The 27,736-nt window shown below is 38.5% G+C and overlaps 2 protein-coding genes and 1 long non-coding RNA gene across 3 annotated transcripts; all 3 read left to right on the top strand.

Annotated features, from left to right (window-relative positions):
• The first annotated feature begins 1,307 nt into the window (after positions 1–1,307).
• LOC122644844 lies at positions 1,308–19,198 on the top strand. Its single transcript, XR_006330438.1, has 3 exons — positions 1,308–1,318; positions 2,842–2,849; positions 19,061–19,198. It is a non-coding gene; the product is annotated as an uncharacterized LOC122644844 (long non-coding RNA).
• LOC122644837 lies at positions 1,741–2,484 on the top strand. The gene is made up of 4 exons (XM_043838217.1): positions 1,741–1,745; positions 1,803–1,849; positions 2,070–2,175; positions 2,304–2,484. Exons 2-4 carry the CDS (start codon positions 1,814–1,816, stop codon positions 2,450–2,452), a joined length of 291 nt encoding a protein of 96 aa, XP_043694152.1. The 5' UTR covers positions 1,741–1,745; positions 1,803–1,813; the 3' UTR covers positions 2,453–2,484.
• LOC122644829 (protein SLOW GREEN 1, chloroplastic-like) lies at positions 11,284–12,634 on the top strand. The gene has a single exon (XM_043838211.1). It carries the CDS (start codon positions 11,336–11,338, stop codon positions 12,371–12,373), a length of 1,038 nt encoding a protein of 345 aa, XP_043694146.1. The 5' UTR covers positions 11,284–11,335; the 3' UTR covers positions 12,374–12,634.
• Positions 19,199–27,736: the final 8,538 nt, after the last annotated feature.

Below are 27,736 nucleotides of genomic sequence, written 5' to 3'. Positions count from 1 at the left end.
TTCCGAAAGCACAGGAGCAAGGCATCAAGCACCTAGCTATTGGGACCGACTCTTCTCACTTGATCGAATGGCTGAAGAAAGAAAACTATCACAGATGGCCATGGGAACTATTTCATCTTCTGGTCAACATTGTCTGATAGGTATGAGCCAATAGGGCTAGAACCACCAAGACATGTGACTCTTTTACTAGTTGTGATTTTGAACTCTGTATCATTTGGTTTCTTTAATCTTTTGAAAATGGATTGAGTTTCCTTTCACCCATGGTTTATCATAACCATCTGTACCATTGGATTGCATTAGGGAAAGGGATTTTCATTTTACAAATAGGGGATGGTACCATTGGATTGCATTATGGAAAGATAATTTTGACTTTATAAATAAGGGTGAAGGTGTAATGATAACACAAGACTCCAATAACGGAGTCACATCACTAGTGGAGTAACCTTCTACATGGCAAAGGAAAACTAAATGGGTATTTGATATGTATTGTCAAAATAAATTAGAGGTCTAGAATGCATTTTAAAACTTAGTTCTTCTCTATTTTTTAGATTCCAATATGTACTCTAGACCCAAAATCTATTCCAACAAAGCATACCAAATACAAGTTTAGTATTTTTAAAATAGTGATCGATAGAATTTGTGTTTACAATGTATGAAACATATGCTCGCAGTTTTTTAAATTGAATTTTAAGAATATTATTGAAGTTTAGATCAGTTTAATATTTGTATCCATACCTTTTATTTTTCCTGTCTTATCCTTATTTAACAACTATAGTTTGTAGTATTGAGAGAGAGAGAGATGGTTGAGGCGTCTATGAGACTATGACTGTGGTAGTGTTGTACGATTGGATATTTGGAATATTATGATCGGGACTGAAAAGAGCTATTAGAATTGGAAAACTCAGGACTTTTCCACGATAGAGCATGGTTTGAGGAAGCGTATTGGAATCGGCCGATCCCAATTATTTAATTTGGATCGAAATCAGTGGATCATGATTCCGATTGAGAGAGATTCCAATTCTGATTCTAGTCAGATTTGAATCTATTAATCCCGTATTCAAATGTTTAGGATTCAAAATTCTATATTCAGTGAATCAGAACTAAGGAATCAAAATCAGAAGAGGCCGATCCATTGACGATTCTGGTTTGTTGAACCTTGGCCGACTCGTCTGGGTTTTTGTTTGAAGGGTAGGATTCTGGACTTAAGCTAAGCTCTGTTTGTCTACGTGTCTGTCTGTCGTATTCTCTCTTTCTCTCTCTCTTTACTGCTGAATCATGATATGCTGAGAGGGTCCCACGTGTCACGTGAAAATTAGGTGTTTATGAGTGTTAAGGTGGCTGTTTGTAAATCTCCCCTAATCACCTCTCGACCAATTATCTTCTATCTCCCACGTGGGACTCCCGTCCCCACCCCCACGCCCCTCTTCCGGCTTTTCTTTCCTTTTATTCTCCGTAGTTACTCTTTATTTTTTATTTCACCTTTCTTTTATTATATTATATTATATTATATTATATTATATTAATTTAATTTCATCTTTCTGTCCCCCATGCGTTCTCTCTCTCTCTCTCTCTCTCTCACTCTCACTCTCACACACACAACTAAGCTAATATAATCCCTCTTACTTCAGATACCATCCTTCTCATCTTTCTTCCCCTCTCTTCCTTCTCTAAAGAGTTTCATTCTTTTCGCATCTCTTCGTCATCCGGTTCTTCCTTAATTTCCTCTGAAAGAATTTGAAGTGAAGGTTGGTTTTACGAGAGAGAGAGAAAGTAAATTAATAGGAAGTCGACGATCGATCAAGATCAAGATCATATGGGAGACTCATCCTCTGCTTCATATATCCGCATGGTAACTCTCCCTCGTTAAGATCGATTGATTTCTGCTCTACCTCTTTCCTCTTGATCTTGATCTTTGTAGAGGCTTCATGTTATAATTAATCATCATTAATCTATATATATATATATATTTTATTTTATTTTTATTAGTGTCTATTACATATCGAGAGATCATAAATATTTATAAACTGATTTGGATTTGGATATATGGATGATATAAATATATATTGCAGGTGCAACACTTGATTGAGAAGTGTATAATCTTCCACATGAGTAAAGAAGAGTGCATGGAAGCTCTCTCTAAGCATGCAAACATAAAACCAGTCATCACTTCCACTGGTAATTAATTAATTTAAGTATCTTCTGTTGTCTCTGCCTGCCTGATTGTGAGCTAGCTAACATTTATAGTTATGGAAATGGTTCGATTAATATTATTTTCTGATTCGATTGTGATTGTGTGAGGATAGTATGGAAGGAACTGGAGAAGGAGAATAAGGATTTCTTCGAGGAATACGCGAGAAGCAGAGGAGAAGGGATTTCGGGAGAGGAGGCAAGCAGCCAAAAGATCCACAAGATACTTTCCGATTCGTCCGCCGCCAGAGATTCCGACAACTAAGAGAATCCCTACTTTGCAATCCAAACAGAAAACGATATCAAATCTATCTCTTTCTCTCTCTCTTTCTTTCTTTCTTTCTTTCTTTCTTTCTATTCGAAGAAGATGGGGTAAGTAGTGATCAGTGTCGACGGTGGCTTGTTCCGTAATATCCACCATAATTTAACACAGATCGCTCTTTAACTTTACTCATTAGTGCTATTTCCATTGTACAGTTTGTAATTAATCCCCATGTTATTACTTTCTTAACATTGGATTAGAATTATTAATTACATATTTGGTATTTGCATTAAAGATTAAAACTCTCTAAGCTCTCGCGCGCTCTCTATCGGTCCCCATATTCGAGTGAGAGAGAGAGACCCCACCGCAGTCAGATGAGACGTAGATGTAAGAAAAAGAAGTCAAACACATATCGTCGTATCGTGTGTAGCTTTCTTTCTCCGGCGGGAAGGGAACGGTGACTGATCCATCGATGGTTTTCTTCTCAGTTTCTGAGTATTATCTCACTCCTCCAATCTCACCTTGGTTTAGGACTCCGGACGGTAATTTCACCTGCTTCTATGTTGGGTCAGAGACAGCATTACTTTTATAATGACAGATAAGTCTTTTTTTTTTTTTTTTTTTTTGGGTAAGATAATGACATATAAGTTACCTCTCTTTTTTGATACTGGTAATTGGTATGTATCAATTATTTTTTGGGGGTAATAGGTATGTATCAATTATGGCATGGGTATGTACATCTCTTAACAAATAAAAGAGTAAAATGCTACCCCGTCGTGCGTAAGGCGAGACGACCACGTCTAGGCACTAAAAATGCCTTGGGTACGTACTTGGACTGCTTTAACATGCGGGTAAGGCAGTAATCTCCTTGTGCCCAAGGTGCTTTTTGTGTCTAGGCATAGTCGCCACGCCTTGCCTACAACCAGGTAGCATTCTTTTCTTTCAACTAAAATAATGAATATCATATAAATTTTGGAAGACATTCTCTATCCGAGAGCATAGTCTCTTATGGCCGTACGGAGAACAATAAGAGTGTGCATGGAAGCATCGGTCTATGCAATATTTTCGCCTTTAATAGGGTTAGGACGGTCATTTTGCCTGTCTCCCTTTTTTTTTTTTTTTTGGGTAGAAAATGAGGCTATTCATTCATGCGTGCCCAACACCAAACAAAGGTAAAAAAAATACATAAGATAGATAGAGAGCATGATAAATACAAGGTATGGATATACGGTATTCCAAACTAAGGAGTGGAAATTGACCCGGTCTCACATGCCAAAGATAAGCGCATGCACATACGTGCCAATAGAGGGGGGCCCATATGTGCCGAACAGACCAAAAACACCAGACTTCCCATGTATGTCGCTACGCTGCCACAGTCTACTTTCAAACAGACTTGCTAGAGAGACAAAGTTCTACTGGATCGACGAGTGGAGCTTTGATAGACAGTTAAAAAACCATCGGAAATGTTGCCACAGCCTACTTTCGAACAGATCTGCAAGGATCTGTTGGATCGGCGAGTGGAGATTCGTTCAACAACAGGAGAGGTATGGTGAAGGTTGAACAGTAGCTAAAATTTCTAAGTCGACGATAAGCTTAATGCCACCAGCACCTGATCAGCAACACCTGCAAACAGACAAACAAAAAAATCGAAAAAGGAATCGAGGAAGATTCTTTTTTCCTATGAATTTATTCAAAAGGAATCTTTCCAACTAAAATATATGCAATATAATAAAAGAAAAGGATTTGCATGCCATCCATGTGCAGGATTTATTGGCACGCCAAAACACAAAATTGGGTTTTACCAAAAAACACATAATTGGGGGCCTCTCTCTCTATCTCTTATAAAATCCCCCCTCCCATTTTAAGATTTGTAATAGAGACCCTTCAATTGCCAGAATTATGGTGCCGAATGGCCCATTCCCATATAATAATTAAGGGGGAAAAAATGCTACATAGCCGCTATACTCATGTACGTGACTCCTAAGTCTAGACACAGAAACGTGCAAAAGTATCATGTTACTTTCATGAAAAATCAAAAATCCTTTCTAGGGTCAATGCTTATACACGCGATCCCATTAGTGAGAGCTCGTTGCAAGCTCCAGAGGCTCAGGTAGTGATCTCTTTCCTAATGATTAATTAGATTGAGTTCCCTATCTGTCTATAGCATTCACTAGTGCCTCCTTCTTTCTCTCTCTCTCCTCCCACGTTAAGGGGTAGATATGTCATGTTAGGAGAGAGAGAGAGAGAGAGAGGGGGAGGCACTAGGGTACGCTTCATAGTTTGGCAACATTCTTTCTCTTTATTTAATTTAAGAGAAAAAGAACTCTACTTGATCGCATAGCCTTGCACTCAAACACGAATGCACAAAATTACCACTTCGCCTATGCAAAATCAAAATTCCAACCATGAATATGCCTCTACCCACGCTCTCATTAGTCTCACACTAGTGTAGGAGCTATGCGACCACACAGTGATCTCTGCGACTCTGCCTTATGCTAGCATTCCCCTCTCTCTCCTTTGAAAATGGTCAATTATTGGGTGTTTCTTAGATTGGGCTCTTCTCCCGCACACTACAATGTACAGTGCATATCGTGCGACTGGAGAGACCTCAATCCACATGCTAACATGTCAAAATGTGTGCTACCGTATGAATCGGAACTCCCCAACCGCATATCACACCGTGCAGCGCACAAATGCACTGGAAAGGAGCCGGATCCGTGTTTCCTTCCGCTCGAGGGGTAAACTATGGTCCCAATCAATTTAAAGGAGTGTTCATCAGAAGTAGTTCTCAATAATTAAAAGGGCAAACAAAGCCAGGAGGACTGGGCTGGAGGAGTAGTTGGGAAGCGTGATTTTAAGTGTGCTGACACGTTGACAACATGTGGCGGCAACGTGTCAAAGCCTTAACCCCTTCAGCGTCAGCTGTCTCTGCGATCGTGCTACTCGTTGATTGGTTGTTGATAGTTAGTTATCGTAAAAACCAACAAAATAAGAAGCGAGGGAAGTAATAAATGCAGAAGCCCATGGAAGTGAGAGAGAGAGCTGATGAGAGGTCTTATATATATACATGATCATCTGTGCGCTCTCTTGCTAACTAAACGGTCTAAACCCCCAGAGCTGTCGCAATCTCCCCCTTCTTTTGCCTAACTCTTACGTATACTCTTCTGACTCTTACGTATACTGTTCTGTCTCAGTCTTTCTCTTTGTCCTCTTTCTATAGCTTGGTTTTGAAAGAGTAATTTGACTCGACAAGGTGTTAGGCTTTGTGTGGTAGTGAAGAATTGGTTTTCATTTTCCAATGTCTACGCCTTGGACTGTTCTTCTCTCCACGCTGGATGCCCGTATGTGTTTGTATATATGTCTGAGAGAAGATTCTTTAAAAGGCAATGGTTGCTGGCTGGGGACGAATTTCCGTCTTTCATAGGTTAACGCAAGGGTCACGCCGTCTTTTAGGGTTATTTTTTTTCATATATGCCAAGAGAGATTCTCATAGGAGAGCATCTATTTTTCACAAGGTTTGAAAAAATGGATCCAAATAAGTCGATTCGAGCCGATCTGGATCTAAATAAGTCGATTTGAGTCTATTCTTAGTGGATTTTGATTAATTATGGCTGATTCTAATCCGATCCGGATCGAAATTGGTGAGATCATATTTCTGTTTTTAATTATGGCTGATTCTAATCTGATCAGGATCGGATTTTTTCGTTCTAAATTTAGAACCAATTAATAGTCGGAATGGAACGTTTAGGGATGCTTTTCTGAATGGTTTCAAAATTGAAAGACTAATAAAGAACCAATCGGAACTGAAATCACGACTTCACGAGGGCCATTTAAAAAGCATATATAGGTAATTTATAAGGCTTATTTGAATGTTTTGGGATTTTGATTTGGTACTCGTGATTAGAATTTTGGACTTTTGGATTTATTTGTATACTTAAGAATGGAGATCTCTTTTTTAAGTATTTGGTAGGAATTTGGTTTGAATGCTTATAAGTGGATATTTGAGTATTTGGGTAGTTAAAAATAATATTTGATTATTTGTATGCTTACACATATATTTTGAAATTTTCAACCTGGAAAGTGCCCTATTTAGGAATCTGAATTGCAGCATTGATTAAATAATTGGTTCTATTTCAAAAAATTTAAGCTATTGGATGGAGAGGTCAAATGGTACATGAAGTCATCGAATGCCCCAAAGTTTTCCAATGTGAGATTATTTCCAATAAATACTAGAAACCAATGATACAGATGAATTCAGAAACAATTATTGGTATACATAGGGGAGGATTCTTTGAACAAGCGACATAGGAGGGCATACAAATTAGGAGGCGCCAGCCTTCATAGGTTCATCGATAGGAGGATGGAAAAGAGAGAAGAGAGATTGATAGACACAATAGCTACTGGTGTAGCCCACGCCTGCAGCTCAAAGAGATTTTTCCTTAACTATGCATGCAAAATGACAATACTACGCTATAATTATAAAGGATAAAAGGCCGGCATATGAACGCCAAATACACGCCCTCCTTACATCTCTCTCTCTCTCTCTTTCTCTCTCCTCGTTTAATGTGTGAATCCATTGTGTATGATGTCTATATATAGAGGTTGTGCATCCATCTCTCTCCCTAACTATAAATGCTCTGAACCTGTAAAATTTTCAATATGAAACAAATTAACCAAGAAACAGGTGAAGGTACACACACTTTAAATTTTTTAATTCTTATGAATATTCTACTGTAGCTGTAAGATCTCAGGATGTTTGATATTGGAATGCTTCAGAACAGATGTATGGATCATATGTGTTCTAGCTTCCAACTTTCAAGTAGTAATCTGTGACCCTGGTTCCTTTGCAAGTCCTATTCGAGTCTTATCGCACCAAAGCAAACAAGCCTTTTCACTTTTCCTCACGTCCCAATATTACATATGCATGGGACAAGTCTCTCTCTCTCTCTCTTTTGGAGTCGGATCTGAATCCATCTGATAGAGAAGGCAAAAACCCATGTCACATCACTTGGTAAGCACGTTCTCCTTCTCACCCTACCTTTAGTTTCAGATTATTCATTGGCTAAGGGGGTATCACCTTCATGGGTGGAGACAGATTTCGAGTTACGGTCCATAAAGAGTTTGCTGGATTCCCATCTATCCTGTATTATTCCTTCCTCATGTTTTAGCTTGAGAAGGGTGTGGGTCTTGGTGCAATGGTAAGATTGTTTTATTTTGATCAAGTGGTGATGGGTTCAAGTCCTGAAACAGTTTCTTTGTGAAAGTGGGGTTAAGATTGGTTACATTATGACTCTCACCTGATCCCGTAGCTGTGAGTATTAGCTAAAAATTGGAGGAGAGAGAGAGAGACAGACACATAAATCAATCATTATGTCATCATAGTTTTTGTCTTATTATATTTTTTCTTTTATTTGTTTTTATTGGCTTCCAAACATAGCCTAAAGATCATAACTGTGTGTTTGGAAGAAGTGAAAAAAAAAAATTCACCACCAAAGACACGGTTTAAAAACCTAGAATCGAAATCTGGATCGATTTTGGATGATTTTGATTAGACCTGGATTAGAGCATTACCATGACGTTTGGAAAAATCATTTTCAATAATCCAATCCAGATTCCAGACCATAGTTTAGTAATCGGTATCAGGATCGATCTCAGCCAATCTTGATCTGATACCAATCTAGATCAGTCTCGGCCGATCCTGATCAGATACCAATCTGGATCGTCCTGAATCGGATTGGATTGGAAGAGGGTTTCCACATTGGCAGTGTAGGCTAAATCTTCCACATCAAACCAATCACAACACAGGAAAAGGTTTCATCAACAGAAAGCCTACATGATTAAGGATGAAATAGTGAGTTATGCATGGCCCACATGATCAAGATGTGGGAAAATGTCCTCACACTGTCCGCATGGGGATCTTTTTCCTAAACTTGTATTGCACTCTTGAGTGGCTGAAAGAGGATGGAAACAAATCATTTTTAGCTTCTTATGTTAAATTTACGATTGGGTTGCGACCCAAAAAATTGTTGGGCTCTTAACCTAACACTGTTTGACTGGGCTAGTCTAAAGCCCCAAACTGGACCCTTTCTGTTTCGGCCCATAAATTTGGATTAAACATGTCGTTTAAAGCCCGTGCTGATTGGACAACTCTGGCCAGGGTGACATCGGATTGGCTCCCTTTCTGTTTCAGATATTCAAACTTTCTTTTTAATGCATTTCGGGTTATGTTCTTTCAAAATGGGGCAAATAAAGCTAATTCGACTGTCCAAACACGAATTTTTATCTTCTGTTGTTCGCTGCCCGAACAGTACAGTGTTGTCCCCTCACATGGGGCGCGAAATGATGACTTAACCTCCCTCGGGCAGTGTGTTCGGGCAGGGAGGTTAAGTCGTCATTTCGCCCCCATGTAAGGGGACAGCAGGTGCTGTTCGGGCAGCGGACAGCAGAGGATAACGATCCGTCCAAACACACAATTCACTATAGACCTAAGGGCATGAGTTTTCAACCGAAATTGTACCAAACCGTTTAAATTGGAAACACTATATTTATTAATAATTGGTTTCGTTTTGGTTTTAAAATTTTAAAATGAATAATATTCGATTTGGTTTTGAATCAATAAATCGTTTAAACATAAATAAAACAATTACAAATCGATTGGTTTTAAATCATATAAATTATTTAAATTTAAGGGAGAGGATTCTCTGAGCAAGCACCATAGGGGAGTGCAACAATGGGTTGCGACACAATGATATCAACCATAAGAGGGCAGAGAGTCATTTGATATGTGTGAGAGAGAGAGGTGCTAGCTTACTCCAACGGCTTAGAGAACCTTTTCCTATAATAACTTTAAGGGAAAAAGAACGCCACCTGGTCACGTGGCTCCTAAGCCAGGAGTGTGCAAAAGTACCACCCTTGCCCCCTATGAATTAAAAAATTATACTATATTGATGTCCTTGTACACATTCATATTGGCTCCCATGCTGATGCAGCGCTACACAATCAAAAAGTGATCTCATGTCCTAACTTAAAATTATTTTTAAGAAAAGGCAAAAATCATGCTTCAATCCAACATGAGACTTTTTTTAGTGGGCTTTTCTCTATTCAAACGTAAGTTCCCAATTGGGCTTACAATTATGGGTTATTTTTTGGCTGAAGGCTGGGCCTGATCTTTGGCTGAACTGTCCAAGAACCGTTTAATTGAAAGTGACTTACAAATGAAACTGAAAACTTATAACAGCCATATAATCGAAACCGATAAGAATATTGATTACCCGAATCCGATTACTAATGGGTTTTGGTTTCACTTTCTGTTACCTACACCTTGCTTTTCTAATAACAAACAGGTATGGGATCTCTACTTGGTCAAATAGTCTCTACACAAGTGTCTGGGTCAATGGAGAAACACGCTTGGGTATCTACTTAAGGAGCAGAGGTGTCATTTCACTAAGTAGAGATTTTTTTCCCAAACAATATAAGAGAGGATTAACAAATAACAAGTTCCATGAGATTCTTATTTATCCCTAACATTATTATAACCAAACAAAAGCCAAAGGATATATAATTGGAAAGTATTTATGTGTATGGTAGGTCAAGTGTGTCAATTTGGGATCAGAACCATCCCACTAAAACCCAGTACCGAACAGTCCCATTAATAAACGGGACGGTATTGAGATTTGATTGTGGTACCGAATACTAAATGGGATGGGATGGGATTCCCAATGGTACCAGTACAGAAATACCGATTAGGTACTGGATGGAATCAGAACTATTAATAACCTTTCAAATGGTATATTTCATGTTCTTGTGTTCAAGTTTTGTGGCTGAAGTTTGATGTATTTGAGTGGCATTTTCTCTTATGAAGGTTTCAGTTGATAGACCTTCAGGTCTATTTCTATAAATTTGATTAGTCATAGCACTAAAAATTGTATATGGACTTGTTTATTTCGTGTTTATTAATTCTTAATCGTCATTTTAAGAAGCTTATATGTGATCTTAAGGACATTGAAGAAGTAAAATCATGAAATTTCATCATAGTTTCATATTCTAAGTTGCTTTCAAAAGTAAGAAATACCTTAGATTTCATAATAGTAAAAAGATCCACAACATTACTAATAAAACCATTAAAGTTCTTTTCCTTTTTTTCTTCAAGCTTAGAACCATTTAGTAACCAGACCTAGGTCGGTCTGGTCTCGTTATCTAAATGGGGCAGTACTAAGATTGACACCTTTAGTACCGGTATTAATGCCAATACACACCCGTACCAAATTCCATGAATCGTTTCAATTGACACCCTTTGGCCCCGTTAACTTAAATGGAATAATACTGAGATTGACACCTTTGATACCAGTACAGACCCGTACCGAATATCGGAACCGTCCCAATTGACGCAGGTGACTATTTTGTATTGTCAAGTGGGACTGGGGACAGCTCAATGCATTAGATTCAGATTCGGATTCCCATCTATTTTATTTAATGTGGATTGGCTACATATGCTGTTGGTCAAAGGTTGACTCAATTTGATCATTGATGAGTAAACAGAGATCCGATAAAACACTACAGTTCCTAATCCCCATACTACAAGTCTACAACTGGTCCCACTGTATGGATTAAATCCCAATCGTTCGTTTCATAATCGTAATGGATGATTAAGATTAGGCACGCCGACGAATCCAACCGACAACTGACTCTACCAAAAAAAAAAAAACAGACAACTGACTCAGCAACTCAAATTGCTCGTAAATCGTTCTCAACTCGAGCAGGGTTTTGGTTTTAGTTCGTTTCCCTCCCTTCCATCGAGTAGGGTTTCTGACTTCTGACTTCTGACTTCTGACTTCTGAGAGGCGACGCAGAAGCAAAATTAAAGCGAAGCTTAAGAAATCCCCAAAAATGGAGTCTCTAGCGAAAGTCCATCAACACCCACACCCTCTGCATGTCTCTTTCCATCGCCGTCCATCATTTACGAGACCTGTTTCCTCCTTCTCGTCCCACAGGAACTCCTCAAAGTTGAGAATGTCAATCAGTATCAGAGCCTTCACTACCCCTATCTCTTCGAAACCACAAGATCTCTGTAATTCTAGTCCTCCGCTTGAAGTCATAAAACCGCTCGCCTCTCTTGTTAAAACCACTTGCATCGCTCTGGCTGCCACCGCACTCTTCTTCAACCGCTTCAGTAAGCCCTCATTTGCCGTCCCCGTCGCCCAACCCACCGTTGAGTCCACCAAGGACACATCCGAATCTGAATATGACGAAGAAAAAGAGAGAACCCTCGAAGAGTATTTGGAGTCCAACCCCGACGATGTCAAGGCGCTCAGATCCCTCATGGAGGCTAAGATCAAAGGACGCAAGTTTCAGGAAGCTACCTCAGTGATTGATAGATTGGTCGAAATTGAACCCACAGAGAGGGAATGGCCCCTATTGAAAGCCTATATTCAGAATTACAGCGGAGATGTCGAATTGGCCAAGTTAGGGTTCGAAGAGATTATCTCTAAGGATCCCCTTTGTGTTGAAGCATACCATGGCCTAGTAATGGCCGCATCCCAGTCAGAGTCGGGTGAATTGGGAGACGTCTTGAAAAGGATCGAGAGTGCAATGGAGAAGTGTAAGAAGGAGAAGAGGAAGGAGGATTTCAGGGATTTCAAATTGCTGGTTGCTCAGATTAAGGTCATTGAGGGTAACTATACGGATGCTTTGAAGGTTTATCAGGAGCTTGTAAAGGAAGAGCCAAGGGATTTCCGGCCATATCTCTGTCAGGGGATTATCTATACTTTGTTGCAGAAGAAAGATGAGGCAGAGAAGCAGTTCCAGAAGTATCGACGACTCATTCCAAAGGAGCATCCCTATGCTCGTTTCTTCGATGATAACATGCTTGCGACCAAAGTGTTTTCGCAAATGGCAGAGGACCAGAGAACAGGTTCCAGGAACTGAGAAATGGGGGTTCTTCTTATGGTTCCTGAATAACAGATTTCCGGTTCATCATTAGCAGAGTGATGGTGTAAAGTTGGCTTTTCTGCTTTACTTTCTTTGTTTATTTTTGTAGCTGTGCCTTTGATTCCTAGTCTCTTCTTACCGTAGCCAATGTTAGAGGTGCCAAGGTGCAAATTTTGTTGTCAGCCATGGCATTTTAATATTGAATTCTTAGTTATTATCTATTATTAAGCAAGAGTTAGATAAAAATTTTGATTATCTGTTTTATGGTTCACTATGTTGTTAATTTTTTTTTTGGGTGTTCAATTACATTGCAATGGCATTGTGGGAGTTGTTCATTTTCATAGTTTCATCTCTTTATGGTTGATTGTTGATTCCTTGTAGATGTTGTTTTAACAAAGCTATCAAATTTCCAAGTGAAGGCAAAGACTGATAATTGTTCAACTTGATTCTGAACTTCATTCGAATTGCCTTGATGAGAACATTGGAAGTTCACGCTGAATCCTGTACCTTGAGGCTCTGCTTGTTTTCTATAGCCACTCTCCCCTTTCTTTCTCACCCCTGGGGTGATCAGGGGAATTTATAGTTGTCACGACTTCTAGGTGACCCAAGGCGTTGGAGGGAGCCTGGACGAAAGGCAACACAAACAAAGCGATCTAGGCAACCAAAACACCCGCCTAGGCAACCAAGGCAACACTGGCTGTCAAGGCGCCTGGATGCCAAGGCAGTCACCTAGGCGACGCCTTGACAACTATGCAAGGGATATCATTACCATTTTCTGTTCCAGTTTCAGATACTTTTGCTGGTCCACTTTTACTTATTCTTTTCCTGTCTTACGCTTTGGCAAACCATTGATTTTAGGGAGGAAGTGACTATATTTCCACTTTGCACATTACTAATAAGGTATGCTGATTGTGTAAGGACAGGAATTGGGAACCAGATATTATTCCAGTGTAGTAATGGTACAGTGCTGACATACCTTCATTTGATCTCTTTTGCCAGGTTTGGTGGTGCAAATGATATACTTGACTTCCTTGGGGCAATTACTTATGGCAACTTTTTGGCAATCTGGGAGGGAAAAAATTAGGGTCGTCTTTTTGGAAAAATTCTGCATACATGATGTGATTGACTAGATCATTATTAGTACAATTCAGTCTGCTGCCATGTTGATCTATTTCTGGGAGTATATATGTGCCACTAAGCAATTTCTTCTGTTGGTGAAACATGGGTGGTTGGTCATAGGCCAAGAGGAATTTTGAAATGAGTTGAACAGCCAACTAACCTAATAATAGGTAGACAAGAGTCAAATTTATTTGAAGAAATAAATAAATATTAAAGAGAATAATTAGCACTAGAATGCTCGGTTTTGACTTGATTCACCAAAAATTTATTGTTTCGCTTTCTATTGAAACCGCAATATTTTTTATGCTTTGGGTTGAAATTCGTCAACATTCCATGGCTTTTGCTAACGAATCATGTGTGCAAGGTTACCATAGTTGTCATGGCGTCGCCATGGCGTCCTGGCGCTGGAGAGGGTTGCATGGCGACCTACGCCATGGCGTCCTTCTTTGATTTCTTCTTCCTGTCTCTCTTTCCCTCTTCGATTTCTTCTTCCTGTCTTCGATTTCTTCTTCCCTCTTCGATTTCTTTCGATTTCTTCTTTCCCTCTTCGATTTCTTCTTGCTGTCTTCTTTCCCTCTTTGATTTCTTTCGATTTCTTCTTTCCCTCTCCGATTTCTTCTTTCCCTCTTCGATTTCTTCTTCGATTTCTGAATTTTCTTCTTAAAACTTGAGAAACAATAGAGAAAAAATAAAACATGGCTTGAGTATACATCTATTAACACATTAAAAATAGAGAAAATAAAAAATAAAACATGGTCGACAGTTGCCATGGCGGGCGACATGTCGATAAATCGACGTGACACCCCTCCACCGACTTGGATCGCCGTGATGCCGTGACAACTATGAAGGTTACTAGATCTTTTTAGGCTTCTTTGTTATTGTCCTGGTTTCAACTCTTATGTGATTAAAGGATCTCAATTGTTGAGAATTATGGTTCATAACAGCTAGAGTTTATGATGGTTGATCACCAGTTGTACAAAACAACAGTACTTCAGCAGATGAAATGGGGGAGATTCGAAGGAAGTAATAGAGAAAGGAATAACCTACTAGATCAATCTAGTATTACTTGAGAATCCATTCTTATTTATGGAGTGTGACAAATCTGAGTCCAACAAACCAGGACCTGTAGAGGAGAAGAAGAAAAGAAAGAGATTGAGGGATAAGAAGAGAAGCTGGACGATAGTAAATGTGCGTCTATCGTACCAGCCTCCATGTCTTTATATAGAAAACCAAATATTAGAGTTACAAAGGGAATATGACTCTTAACACCTCTTACCTAGCTAAGCCTAAAACCTATTTACAATAGGAACCTGAAACATAACTATAATAGGAAAGAGTAAAGAAAAGAAATGAAACACTATTACTTAGCTAAGACTACCAACCCACGGTATAGAGGTACACCCTCTCTAACATGTAGGCTTTGACATAACTTCATACCTTAAAGTCAAGAGCAAAGTTTCTTCATTAACTTGTACAAAAGATGAAGTACATGGGAGCTTATATCTCTCAAACTCCAATAGCGATAAATTCTGTCACGGAGGACTTAACTAGAATTTTTGCAATTAGTTTCCAAATCAAGTCAGATTTGACGGAACTTGTTTCATAACATCATAGGTGATTGGAAACCTCTCAAATGAACCAGATAGGTCTTATATGATAAAAACAACTCAAAAACTGGAACATGACCAAATCTAAGGGAGATGATGGCGTCATAAGGTCACCCATGGGTGACTCACCCGATAATTGAAAAGCACCATCCAGAAACCCATATGTGTCTCTGTGTGCATATGGGAATGTGTGTGATTGTGTTTCTGTATTCTGTTCTTCAAATATGGTCCTTTGTGGCCTCCTCTAGTATTTGATCACTGTTAACTAGAGTTGAAATTGATAAAAAAGATTTCTGGCTGAACAAATTTGATTGCAGGTGATTCCTATAAGATTATCAGCTTTCTGTCTGGAGATACATGCTGATGATGTTTCTGTGCCCTTTTGCTGATTTGGTATGATCTTTTTGCTCTAGGTTTTGCATTCTTTATCGTAGAAATATTTTGGTATATCATAAATTAAGGTTAATGGGAGAAAGAATTGCTCTTATTTAGTTGATTTTTTTTGAAGGGCATAAGAAGAAAGAATGCACATTTAAAAGCATTTTTGCTTGTTTTATTGAGATACTTATTACTGAAACTGGTGTGAACTAGGTTATAATTGTTTATCATGACATGATATGTCATCATCAGAATGAGAACTATTAACCAGTTAAGCCAGTGCCCATGTCTCTCTGAATTGAACCTTGACCATGCTATCTCATTCTTCATTTAGCCATTGGCATTAGTGGTTGGTATGGTCATCAACTTTACAGTTTTGGCTCTGTTTGCTTCAACTAAAAATGTCTGAAAGTAAAATTAATCAGGGGAAAGTTCCCTACATTATTTCCCAGATTTTGGATGTCAAAAAGTGGGCTGTAGTGTAACATTTTCTGTTCACTGTTTCTACTTCTTGTGAAACAAACTCCATAGTTAGATGTTTACATTCTTAATTTTTTACTTCAGCTCATTTTGCGTTGAAAGAAATGAAGCCTTTACAGAAAGAACTATTTTTCTGTTTCATGCTTACCTGCTTAGCTCTCTTCAGATGACAGTCTTCCAATTTAGGGTTGACCTAGATTAATAAGTCTGTAATAAGAATTTAATTGAAGCATTTCATACCTTTTGGTGGGCACAGTTGCTTGTGATTGTAGATGCTTGGGCTGCCAGCATGAAGATGTGGATCCGAATCTTGGGAGTGGCCTTTTTGGGCAAAATGAAAATGGTTAGGACAATATCCAATCCACCCCTCTGAGGACCCTGCTAAAGTTGGACTTGCACCTGGTGGCTGGTACAGCCTGTTTGTCCCACTGATGCAGTTGCATTAAACATTAATCCCGTATGAAGGCTGTTGCGCAAGCCCGGGAGGCCTATATGGTGCTTGTGGCAGTCCAATGGGTTGAAATTGACCTTTTGGTATGTTAAGTAATGTACTGGGAAGCAAGGGGTATTTGTGTCTAATTCCTTATCTACTTTGTTTTCTTGTTAAGTGATCACGATAGGAAGAGTTCCTATCTTGATGTGTCTTTGCTTTCTAGCTGTCTTAGGATGCTTTAGTGTTATTTGGTTTCCTTATTTAGAGTTGTATTATAGGTAGGATTCTTGGACTGATATTATAAATAAGAGGCAACTCACGGTAGTCAAGTATTCTGGACTATCGTGTTCAGCAACTTCTGTCTCCTTCCATCGTCTCTCTGTCTCTCCTCTCTTTCCACAGTTACTGGTTACATATTCTTGGTTCGTTTCATGTTATCAGAGCAATGAAGAAGAAAGGGGGGGGGGGGAACTACAAATCTGAGAAGAGGAAAGGTCCCTGCATGTCCAGACAAAAAAAAAAGGGGGGGGGCACATTTCTTATCTGTTTACTGTTAAAAGGGTCTCCTACAAAATTGCTCAAATTTAAAGACTGCCGTTGCATTACTAACTGATCGGAGAGTCAAAACAATTGGCGAAAGAGATATCTAGGGTTTTCCATTTATACATAACGGCTCTCCTTCCTGCTATCAATCGCTGCTATTTGCTGAAAATCACATCGATTTGCTAAGTTGATCTTCTGGAGAAAACAGATACTGCAATCTGAAGTTGATTTCATCGCCTGCCATTTTGATGTTGCTTTCATTTGCTACTGCAATCTGCTGAAGATTTGTTTACTGTGATTGTTCTCTTAGCTGGTTTTGAATTGATTCGCTGCTACTGGTTTTCCGCCTTTATTTGCTTGTGTTCACTACCACTTATTTTTGCTCGTTGTTATTTGGATTTATTCGACGCAAAGATTTTTATCCACTATTGCTATTGTTGATGGTTGATGTGCTTGAGCTGATATTGTTGTTGGATTGATGATGATTGATTGAAATTCTCTCCATACTCACTGGTGTCTACAATTGCTATTCAAGACTGGTGTTGCATTTAATTTTTATTCTTCTTGGTCCAAGCTGGAGCTTTCTTTTGATATATGTATACTCCAGCTTGAGGGGGAGTGTTAAGTAATCTACTGGGAAGTAGGGGTATTTGTGTCTGATTCCTTATCTACTTTGTTTTTTTGTTTAGTGATCATGATAGGAAGAGTTCCTATCATGATGTGTCTTTGCTTTCTAGTTGTGTTAGGATGCTTTAGTGTTATTTGGTTTCCTTATTTAGAGTTGTATTATAGGTAGGATTCTTGGACTGATATTATAAATAAGAGGCTACCCACGATAGTCAAGTATTCTGGACTATCATGTGCAACAACCTCTTTCTCCCACCATCTTCTCTCTCTCTCTCTCCTCTCTTTCCACAGTTAGTGGTTTCATATCCTTGGTTCGTTTCAGGGTAGTTATAATGTAGGTTGGGCCTTTTATTTTTTATTGTTTAGGTTTCATTGTGATCGGCCTAATTTGTAAGCCCATAAAGTGAGGATCAAGTTAGTACACAGGATTAATAATTAAGTGTTTGAGTTAGATTAGAATACTTGATAGCTAGATAGAGTTCTGTTTTGAGTTTATTTATCGATCTCATCTCTTTTCCCTCCCCTTCCATCAATTTGATTTCTTCCCTTAATAATCCAGTTGCTTCTTTATCTCAGATATGATCTCAGATTTGATCATTGGACTTGCTTGCATCTGGGATCCGTAATCTGGATTTTTCAGATTGCATTAATTGGTATTAGAGCCAAACCTAGCCATGGATACCTACGTTTTCAAAGCCAGAGTTTGTTTATCCAACATAAAAACTGCTATTTTAATCATAGATGATGGGCAGAGTGACAATTTGTGGTGGAGATGTTACCAAAGACCAATGAAATCATCATTAAGTTCGTCGAATTCTCAATTTCCCGGTATTGTGATGATGCTTATATTGTGATATATCTTATTCTTTCAAACACATCATTAAAGTGGGTCGATAGTGGTTAGAAGCATGCAGGGGCGTCATTGATCGCGACTGAAATTTGTGTACCTTACAACCTTCTCACATATGTGCCATTCATTTTTTCTTCGAGCATTGATTAACGAAGTATCCTCAGAGCCAAAAGAGGCAGCACCAGCAATGCAACCACAGGAAGAGCCGAAAGGGTCGACACAAGAGGAAGACTATTTTGATGTGGGACAACAAGTAATGGTAAAGGGGGTCGAGATGATTAACATGGGTGAAACAACAATAGACTCTACTGAAGTGATGGATGTTTTACTTATTGAATATGTTATTGTTTATATATTTCAAGACGAGGATACGCCATCAACGTTTTGTCTTCCGAACTTGCTTCGTGCTACTTATGCAACATATGAGACATTTTACCGAGGGGGAATTGATGTAATTGCTTAGACATGAATCTCGTAGGGAGGTCTTTGCGCAAGTTTGGGAGGCCCATAATGTGCTGGTGGTAGGACCTTTGGGTAGGTATATTATCTGTTGGACCTTTTATTTTTTTTCGGTTTATTGTAATGGGCATAATTTATAAGCCCATAAAATGGGGATAAAGCTAGTACATGAGATTAGTAGTTAAGAGTTCGAGTTAGATTAGAATATTTAATAGCTATATAGAGTCCTGTTTTTAGTTTATTTATTTTATTGAGTATTTGAGTGTGATTAGGAGTCCTTATACGAGTCAATTTAAGAATTGTAGAAGGTCTTTATATATATAATATACCCCTTATAATGTAGTCCTAGATAGGTAGGAGACCTACTAGGAGCCAAAAAACAGGATCAAATAACAAAAGGGGCTGCTAGTTCGAATGGGCAGCACTAGGATTTAGGTCAATTCCTAGGGTTTGGGTTGGATATTGGGAAAGGGGTTTATAGGGTATTAATGGGCAGGTCTAGGGGGTCAATATGGTATAAAAATAATTGGATTTGGGAAGGTTTTAAAATTCTGCAATTCTGGACAGAATTAAGTTGCAGGTTTTGGGTTTTAATGGAGTGGAGGAATGGGGGGGGTTATAGTAGAGACTAAGGGCTAGGTTTAAGGTTGAATGTAGGGAGAGGTGTGGGGGATATAGGCTGGAAGTGGGGTTCGAAATTGATGGCTAAATCTGGAGTTATGAGGGAGTCCTAGTTGAGATAGGAGTTACAGGTTTAATGGAGATTAGGGCTTGATGGATGGAGGGGAATGTGGATTAGGTCTAAGGGAAGATAAAGGTTGGTAGAAGAAGGTTTACAAACAAATAGCAGGTTCAAACTTACTGGATTGCAGAGAACAATGGCAGCAGCTTGATAACTTGAAGAAACCTCCCGATCTTCACAATGCAAGGAGTCGCAGGAGTCCACCTACCTTTCACCACCTTGAGATCCACGAGGATATACACTCACAAAGAGCAGCAGCAATGACAGCAAGCATAAAGCTAATTTTTATTAATCAAATTCGTATCCAATGCTGGCTTCCCTTACAAACTTATATAGAAGACTCAAAAATAGACTTAGACACTAAAAAGGAATGGCCTAACCCTATCCCTAACCTATTAGGTAACTTAAACTGACTAGGAAACTAGAATACTAAAGGAAATAGACTCAAAACATGGCTAGACTTATAGAGTCCTAATCCAGCCCAACTTACATCATATGACCACTTAAGTTGTCACATGATCACTTAAATTGAACCAATTGGATGCAACCAATTTGAACCGGTTCAATTAAAAAACATAAAAATAACTAAGTATTGGGCTAATCCCGTATGCAACCTATATACCCATATTTTGGGCCCATAAAAATGGCCTATTACATTAGAAACCCATGGGATCAAAGGCCCAACATGTATGTAACCCAACCCTAGACTTATTCCCAATAAAACAAGCCCTATTTGGTGATGAATCTGCATCAACACTCCCCAACTTGAAAAAATTCGTCCTCGAATTTTGTAGTGATGAGGGGGAATCAACATGTGATCAGCAGCTTTGACCATCCCCAAACAGAATTCCGGTGAAGCGGGAGCATTGGGGATAAAATCTCCAAGGCGTGGAGCTTTCTTTTCGAAGAACCATGGTGGCATAACAAACTCTATGTGTTCGTTTTCTGAATCAGCAGCAACTGTGAATGTCCTGTCCATAGAGTCTTCAGTGTTAGCAACCTTCGCATCTAATACTTGAGACACATGCTCCACCTCTTCAAAAACAGCATCTTGAATGCCATTAATTTCTTGTGGAGTGCTCTCAACCACCTCTTCATCTTCTGCTGTTTCAGCTTTTTCTACTTTGCTCTCTGCAGTATAGACCTCTTCAGTAGTTTCTTCTACCATTGTGTTTTGGACCTCCACATCAATTTGATGGCTGAGCTTCTCAACCATGATCTCAATTACTTGTACAGCTTGATCTACTTGAATTTCTTTAGCTATAGGTTCTTGAATCTCTTCAACACAAACCGCCTTTGTAGAAGCTTCTGTTGGTGCATCTGCCATTGGTGAAGCTTCAAGCACAATCGCCGCCACTTGCGTTGGAGTTGATATGTTCGGCAGTCCTTGTGGCTGTACAGTCGATGTGGTCACCTTTGGTTGTAACCCTTTTAGGATAAAACAATGGTATAGACGGTGTCGATCAGGTAGGACACACGAGTTGTTTTCATGTTCAAACCAACCTTGTCGCGTGTCTAACCAATCACCACCTACTGCAATAAAACTCTTTGAATGTGGTACCGGCTGACACCAAGCACCATCATGGTATGAAGAACACCCAAATTCAACAAAGACTTTACCTGTAGGCATGATGCAAATCTCTCCTGATTGGGACAACATATCCACCACGGATTGTGAAATAATGTTGTTACGTCGCCTTTCATCAACAACTAATATAGTTGTGCTCCCATTGGGTAGACGAACTCGGGTCTTGAAAATGGAGGTGGGTTTTTTGAGGCTTGGTTGGAGCTTCCCTCCGCCATAGCTTTGATATCAATTAATGTAGTAATAATAGGTAGGAGACCTACTAGGAGCGAAAAAACAGGATCAAATAACAAAAGGGGCTGCTGGTTCGAATGGGCAGCACTAGGATTTAGGTCAATTCCTAGGGTTTGGGTTGGATATTGGGAAAGGGGTTTATAGGGTATTAATGGGCAGGTCTAGGGGGTCAATATGGTATAAAAATAATTGGATTTGGGAAGGTTTTAAATTCTGGACAGAATTAAGTTGTAGGTTTTGGGTTTTAATGGAGTGGAGGAATGGAGGGGTTATAGTAGAGACTAAGGGCTAGGTTTAAGGTTGAATGTAGGGAGAGGTGTGGGGGATATAGGCTGGAAGTGGGGTTCGAAATTGATGGCTAAATCTGGAGTTATGAGGGAGTCCTAGTTGAGGTAGGAGTTGCAGGTTTAATGGAGATTAGGGCTTGATGGATGGAGGGGAATGTGGATTAGGTCTAAGGGAAGATAAAGGCTGGTAGAAGAAGGTTTAAAAACAAATAGCAGGTTCAAACTTACTGGATTGCAAAGAACAATGGCAGCAACTTGATAACTTGAAGAAACCTCCCGATCTTCACAATGCAAGGAGTCGCAGGAGTCCACCTACCCTTCACCACCTTGAGATCCACAAGGATATACACTCACAAAGAGCAGCAGCAATGACAGCAAACATAAAGCTAATTTTTATTAATCAAATTCGTATCCAATGCTGGCCTCCCTTACAAACTTATATAGAAGACTCAAAAATAGACTTAGACACTAAAAATGAATGGCCTAACCCTATCCCTAACCTATTAGGTAACTTAAACTGACTAGGAAACTAGAATACTAAAGGAAATAGACTCAAAACATGGCTAGACTTATAGAGTCCTAATCCAGCCCAACTTACATCACATGACCGCTTAAGTTGTCACATGACCACTTAACCAAGTCACATGATCACTTAAATCGAACCAATTGGATGCAACCAATTTGAACCGGTTCAATTAAAAACCATAAAAATAAACTAAGTATTGGGCAAATCTCGTTTGCAACCTATATACCCATATTTTAGGCCCATAAAAGTGGCCTATTACATTAGAAACCCATGGGATCAAAGGCCCAACATGTATGTAACCCAACCCTAGACTTATTCCCAATGAAACAAGCCTTATTTGGTGATGATTCTGCATCACCTTATCAATTAGAGACATAGTTTAAAATCTCGTCTTGGCAGGCCATTTCTGCCTGACCGAAATGGCCAAGATATTGAGATGTCGGCGAGTTTTTGCTGAAATTTGGTATTTTTCAGGCCCAATTTTAGTAGGTCATTTTGGTGGGTTTTAGGCCAAATTAAGGCCTGATACTTCATGAAAACCCTATTTTAAGCTATATGAACATATTGTTCATATTGCAAAAATAGTCACTCAAAGTGATGTTTTTTATTTGCACCCTTGATTAACAGTATACGGTCGGATCCAGTTGTATAAATAGTTAAATACACATTGCCTAAGTACTAGAAGACATAATAAGCAATTTAAACAAGTAAATCATACAAAGATAAAGTCAATGGTAGCTTTTAAACTCATAAAGTCATAATCATAGAACTAAGTACATAGACAAGATTACAATAGTCAATACACAGACACTTTCGTAAATCCTAATACAACTGTCTACTAGAAATAATTGTTGCGCCTTCCTAGATCGACCCCACTCTTGGTCTGCTGGAGTCGACGTGCATTGTACTCTATATGAATGCCACATGTTAGTCTAAGAGAAGAAACGAGTATAATCCTCCACAGTTGCCATTTAAATTGCATCATCGACATACTGAAGGTAACCTATCTTAGGATATGGGTCACCAAACTGTGAAGAACCACGATTACCCACTGATCCACTGCGATATGATGCCACTGGCAGCAGGTACGGCTGGTGGGTTGGGTAGCCAGGGTATGAGAAGATGTCATCCACAAAAGACGATCTAGGGTATGAGAAAATCGGGCTCCGGTGTCTTACATATAATAAAATTCATCATCAACCAACATGTATTGATCGTAATTTTTTTAAAAAAAACATTTTTGGAGAAAAAACTTTTACCTTGGACAGTGGAGAAGGCTTCAGATATGTGGAGCGGAGAAGAAGCTTCAATGCAGTGTTTCTCAAGCATTTCCGACATTGATGCGATGAAAATTCGAAGAATGAACCGCAAAATAGCAAAAACCAACTTTTGGAGTCGAAATGGGAGCAAAAAGAACACTCTGGTGAGGTCTCGGTCGAAATTTCGACTGAGACTTACGAGTTTCTGCCCTTTTATAATTCGGCTTTGTAACAGTAGACCGATATTTTGGCGAAATGTCACAACTGGCCGAAATTTTGACTGAAATATGGTCTTTTCCATTTCGATGGTGCATTTTGTCTCAACCTCACCGAAATTACCGAAATTTTGGTAATTTCGGCGAGCTTTAGTACTATGATTAGAGATGATATGAGTTTTTTTTTTAAGAATTTTGGTTCTGTTGTGCTATCGCATACCTAATATCTTCTCTTCTTCCTCCCAAGCAGATCAATCTCTTCTCTTTTCCCTCCCATTCCATCGATTTGATTTTTTCTCGTAGAAACACAGTTGCCTCCTTCATCTCAGATCTGATCACACATTTTATTATTGAGCTTGCTTGCATCTGAGATCAATAATCTGGATTTTTCAGATTTCATTTTTCTCATAATGTTTGGTCTAGCCTTGACACATTTCTGCGTTATCCTTGTGGATTTTCTCTAAAGTGCATGTTGAGACCTTGTTAATGCCATGAAGTCAGCATATCTTGTTTTTATCAACTTACAAGAAGGTAAGAACATTTAGTGCACAGACATTGGTTATGGGGTCAACATAAACCTATTTGAGACTTTAGATGTGGCTGTAGGCTTTCCCTCTTTGACATCATTGAATTTGTAAGCATGGGTTGAGATGTTGATTTTTCTGTTTTGTTCCAAGTTGACACATTTTATGTTTTTTTAAGGGAAATGAGAATGTTAATAACTAATATGTAATTACAAATTATAACCTGCTTGGATCATATAGCTTCAAATCCCCTCCCCCTGCCAAAAAGAAGAAGAGAGAAGAATAACTGTAATTGTATAGAACTGCCCAAATTGTTCCATAAACTTGAGCTAGTCACCATGAAACATCCATACGAACGTACCTGCATTTCAAACCTTTTGTCTTGGAGCTTCATTTTTGTTTTGGTGATTCCTTTTAACTAGTGACTGAGAGTAGGGGGGGGGGGGAGGTTAAAGCTCAAATTTCGATTTCTCATCAAACCTGAATTTGTCGCCTTAACCCTAATTTTCAATTTGACAATACTGAACTGTAGTCTTAGATTTATTTGAAGTGGGGTTGTTTTTCCTCAATTGGTTGTGTGTCCATTGGATTTCCATGCCCTGGTGTTCACATATCATTTATTCTCAACATGAATTTAGATTTATTGACATTTACACAATACATTGTATACTTCAATCACATAATTCATAAAGTATACTAGAGAAGCCTCACATACTCCACCCTCAAATGGAAAAGCCAACTGGTATTAGTGTTCTAACTAGAGACATATGTTGGTGGTAGTTAGGATCTTGTTTTCCATTTTGTTTAAGGGTTTTTGGAAATGTTATTGTGGAGTGTAATCAAGGAACACAACTTTGGCTATATGATATCTTTTTCCACTACTGCGGCAACATTTTCTGCCAAACAAACTAAGAAGTCAAAAGATAGTTGTGTAGAGTTTACAAAGCAAATGCAACATGGACAAGGAGCATCCTGGTTTTGTCCATTAAGGTAGTCATTAAATGTGAGTGGTGATAGAGAAGTGGAACTGTTGACTTCATTAAGACGTGGGTAGAGGTATCATCTGGAGTTCATGGACCAGATGGTTGGTTTGCAACATGAACAAAGGGCAGCCCATCTTTTTCTTATTATTACCTATTTGGCCTCACATACTACTGTTTCTGACTTGAAATCTTGCTACTACTTGTATCTGCTGCTTATATGTTTGTAAGTCTTGTTCTTTTGGTTGCCACTTTTCTTTCTGGAGGACTTCTATGGGATTCTTGTGATTACTTTGATACATATGTTTTTCTTTTTTTTCTTCTAACCATTAAAATTCTTCAGTAATTAATGTGATAAAGAAGATTGTCAAAAAATTAGTGGGCATAACATGGGAAGCTTTATGCTTCGAAAGATCTGTAATTTTTTTTTATTTCTTAATGCTTTAACCATCTCTCTTTCCCTCCCCCCCCCCCCCCCCAAAAAAAAAAAAAAAAAAAGAGGAAAAAAGGAAAAACCCATAGACATCATTTTGAGTCTTGTAATATGATTCTGGCATTATTGGGAGTTGTATGCCTTTATCTCCTAGTTCCAACTCCCCAACAATCATCCAAGTTGAAATCTTAAGCTTAAACTTGTTGAGATTCAACTTTAGTGAAGCATTATGGTTATCTATCAAGTTGGACTCTAAACTGCCAATGACTTTTACATCATATCTATATGTTGGCTAATACCTGTTTGAATTTCCTAAAAAGCAGTTGATATTGGGGTGCTAAGCTACAAGTGGCTCTTGCTAGTCTGATATTAGGTTTTCAGAGGCTGCCCATGGTGCATATGGATTTCTTTCACATATTTTAAAAGGTAATCCCTCTGAATGAACTAGCAGGTTGGTGTCTCTTTGTGGCTGTTATCAATTGTACAGGGCCTCAATTTTTGGCACTTTGTGGCCATTGGAGTTCCACTGTTCCAAGTTCAACCCCTCCCCCCTCCCCCCCCCCCCCCCCAAAAAAAAAAAAACCTTTACTGTAGGTTAGGAGTTCAATTGGTTGAATGATAAAGTTAATTAGCTAAATTTAGTCATTTTGGTTTAATACTAGCAGTGATTAATACATTGGTTAGTGAATCTGGGTACATAGACATGATCCAGCATATATTTGCATAGTCCGTGATTGATTTGTGATGCTCAGGATCTCAAATCACTGAATTTATGTTGAGCTGAAATTATGTTATGAATTTGGTTCATGCAGTTGTTTGAATTTGATTTGTTCAGTTTGTTAAGAATTTTGGTCATCATTTATTGGGCAAGTAGTTAAAGACTTGTAGACTAATTCTCTCTTCGAAGGGCTTCCATTTTAACCTCGGACCACTTCTCATCTTTTTAGGCAGATTGCATTGATTGGCCTTCTGTAATCCCTCCGGTTTCTGTAGTAGCTCAACTGTGGTGGTCTAATATCTGCCTCTACATGATACCTTTCTTTCATATCTGAAAAAAAAGAATATATCATTATAACAATCATTTTCGTAGTACTATATACTGTATGATTAGAATTTAAATTCATTGTGAGATTATACATAACCATATGGCCTTTTACATATAAGGTTTCCATATAAGAATATGGGAAAGATGCGCATGCCGCCCTATGTCCGTTGCAACCCAAGTCATTTCCATCTTTTCAGGGGGTGCGATGGTCATTTTGTGCACCCCTTTTCTGGGTGCTGGGTGGCATGCTCTGCGCTACCGGCTGGCACTTTTTTGTCTCTAGGAATATTTATAAATTATTTCCTTTTCTTTTGACAATCTATCTTTTCTATTTAGGGTACTTAATTTATACCAAAATGCATAATTGTATGATGAATTAAAACCTACTTAATTAATAAGGCCTAGGTCCAAATTTTCATACATTTTTTGTTTTTTTTTTTGGGTAGAAAATTTTTCATACATGTTTACTATGCATAGTAAGAGGTGTTTGATTGATCTTATGCAATTTTTAGTCTCATAAGATTTGTAGACGATTTATATCATCTTTCATTTACTATTTTTCAATTTTTAACCAATGTGCCTTGCCCAAACTTGGTTTATATAAATTCTAAAGGGTGCATCTTGTTGTCACCAAATAGGTGAACTAACAAATTGTGTCTTACTGCCAAAGATTGTTTAATGTAGGAATAATCATGTTATTTCACATGGACAATGATAGCTATTGAAAATTATATATTGATAAGTCATTTTCAATTTATTTTGAAAATCCTTTTTTCCCACCAAAATAACTGTTTGGGATAAAGACAAGAAACAAAAAAAATAAAGTTACAGTTTTGTTGTAACCAATCTTGGTTACATCAAAATTTTCCTAACTAAGGCATGAGCATATCACCATACACTAAGGCTTTTCTTCTTCCTTTTTTAATGTGATGAAAATGACTTCTTGTCATTTGTGGTCTTAAGTTCCCCATGAATCTACATCATTGGTGTGAATATTTAATAAAACAAAGGGTTATATGAAGGAAAAAGAAAAG

Source organism: Telopea speciosissima, chromosome 1 (assembly GCF_018873765.1).
Source record: "Telopea speciosissima isolate NSW1024214 ecotype Mountain lineage chromosome 1, Tspe_v1, whole genome shotgun sequence".
Taxonomy (NCBI): domain Eukaryota; kingdom Viridiplantae; phylum Streptophyta; class Magnoliopsida; order Proteales; family Proteaceae; genus Telopea; species Telopea speciosissima.
This window is presented reverse-complemented; position numbering and strand designations above follow the sequence as displayed.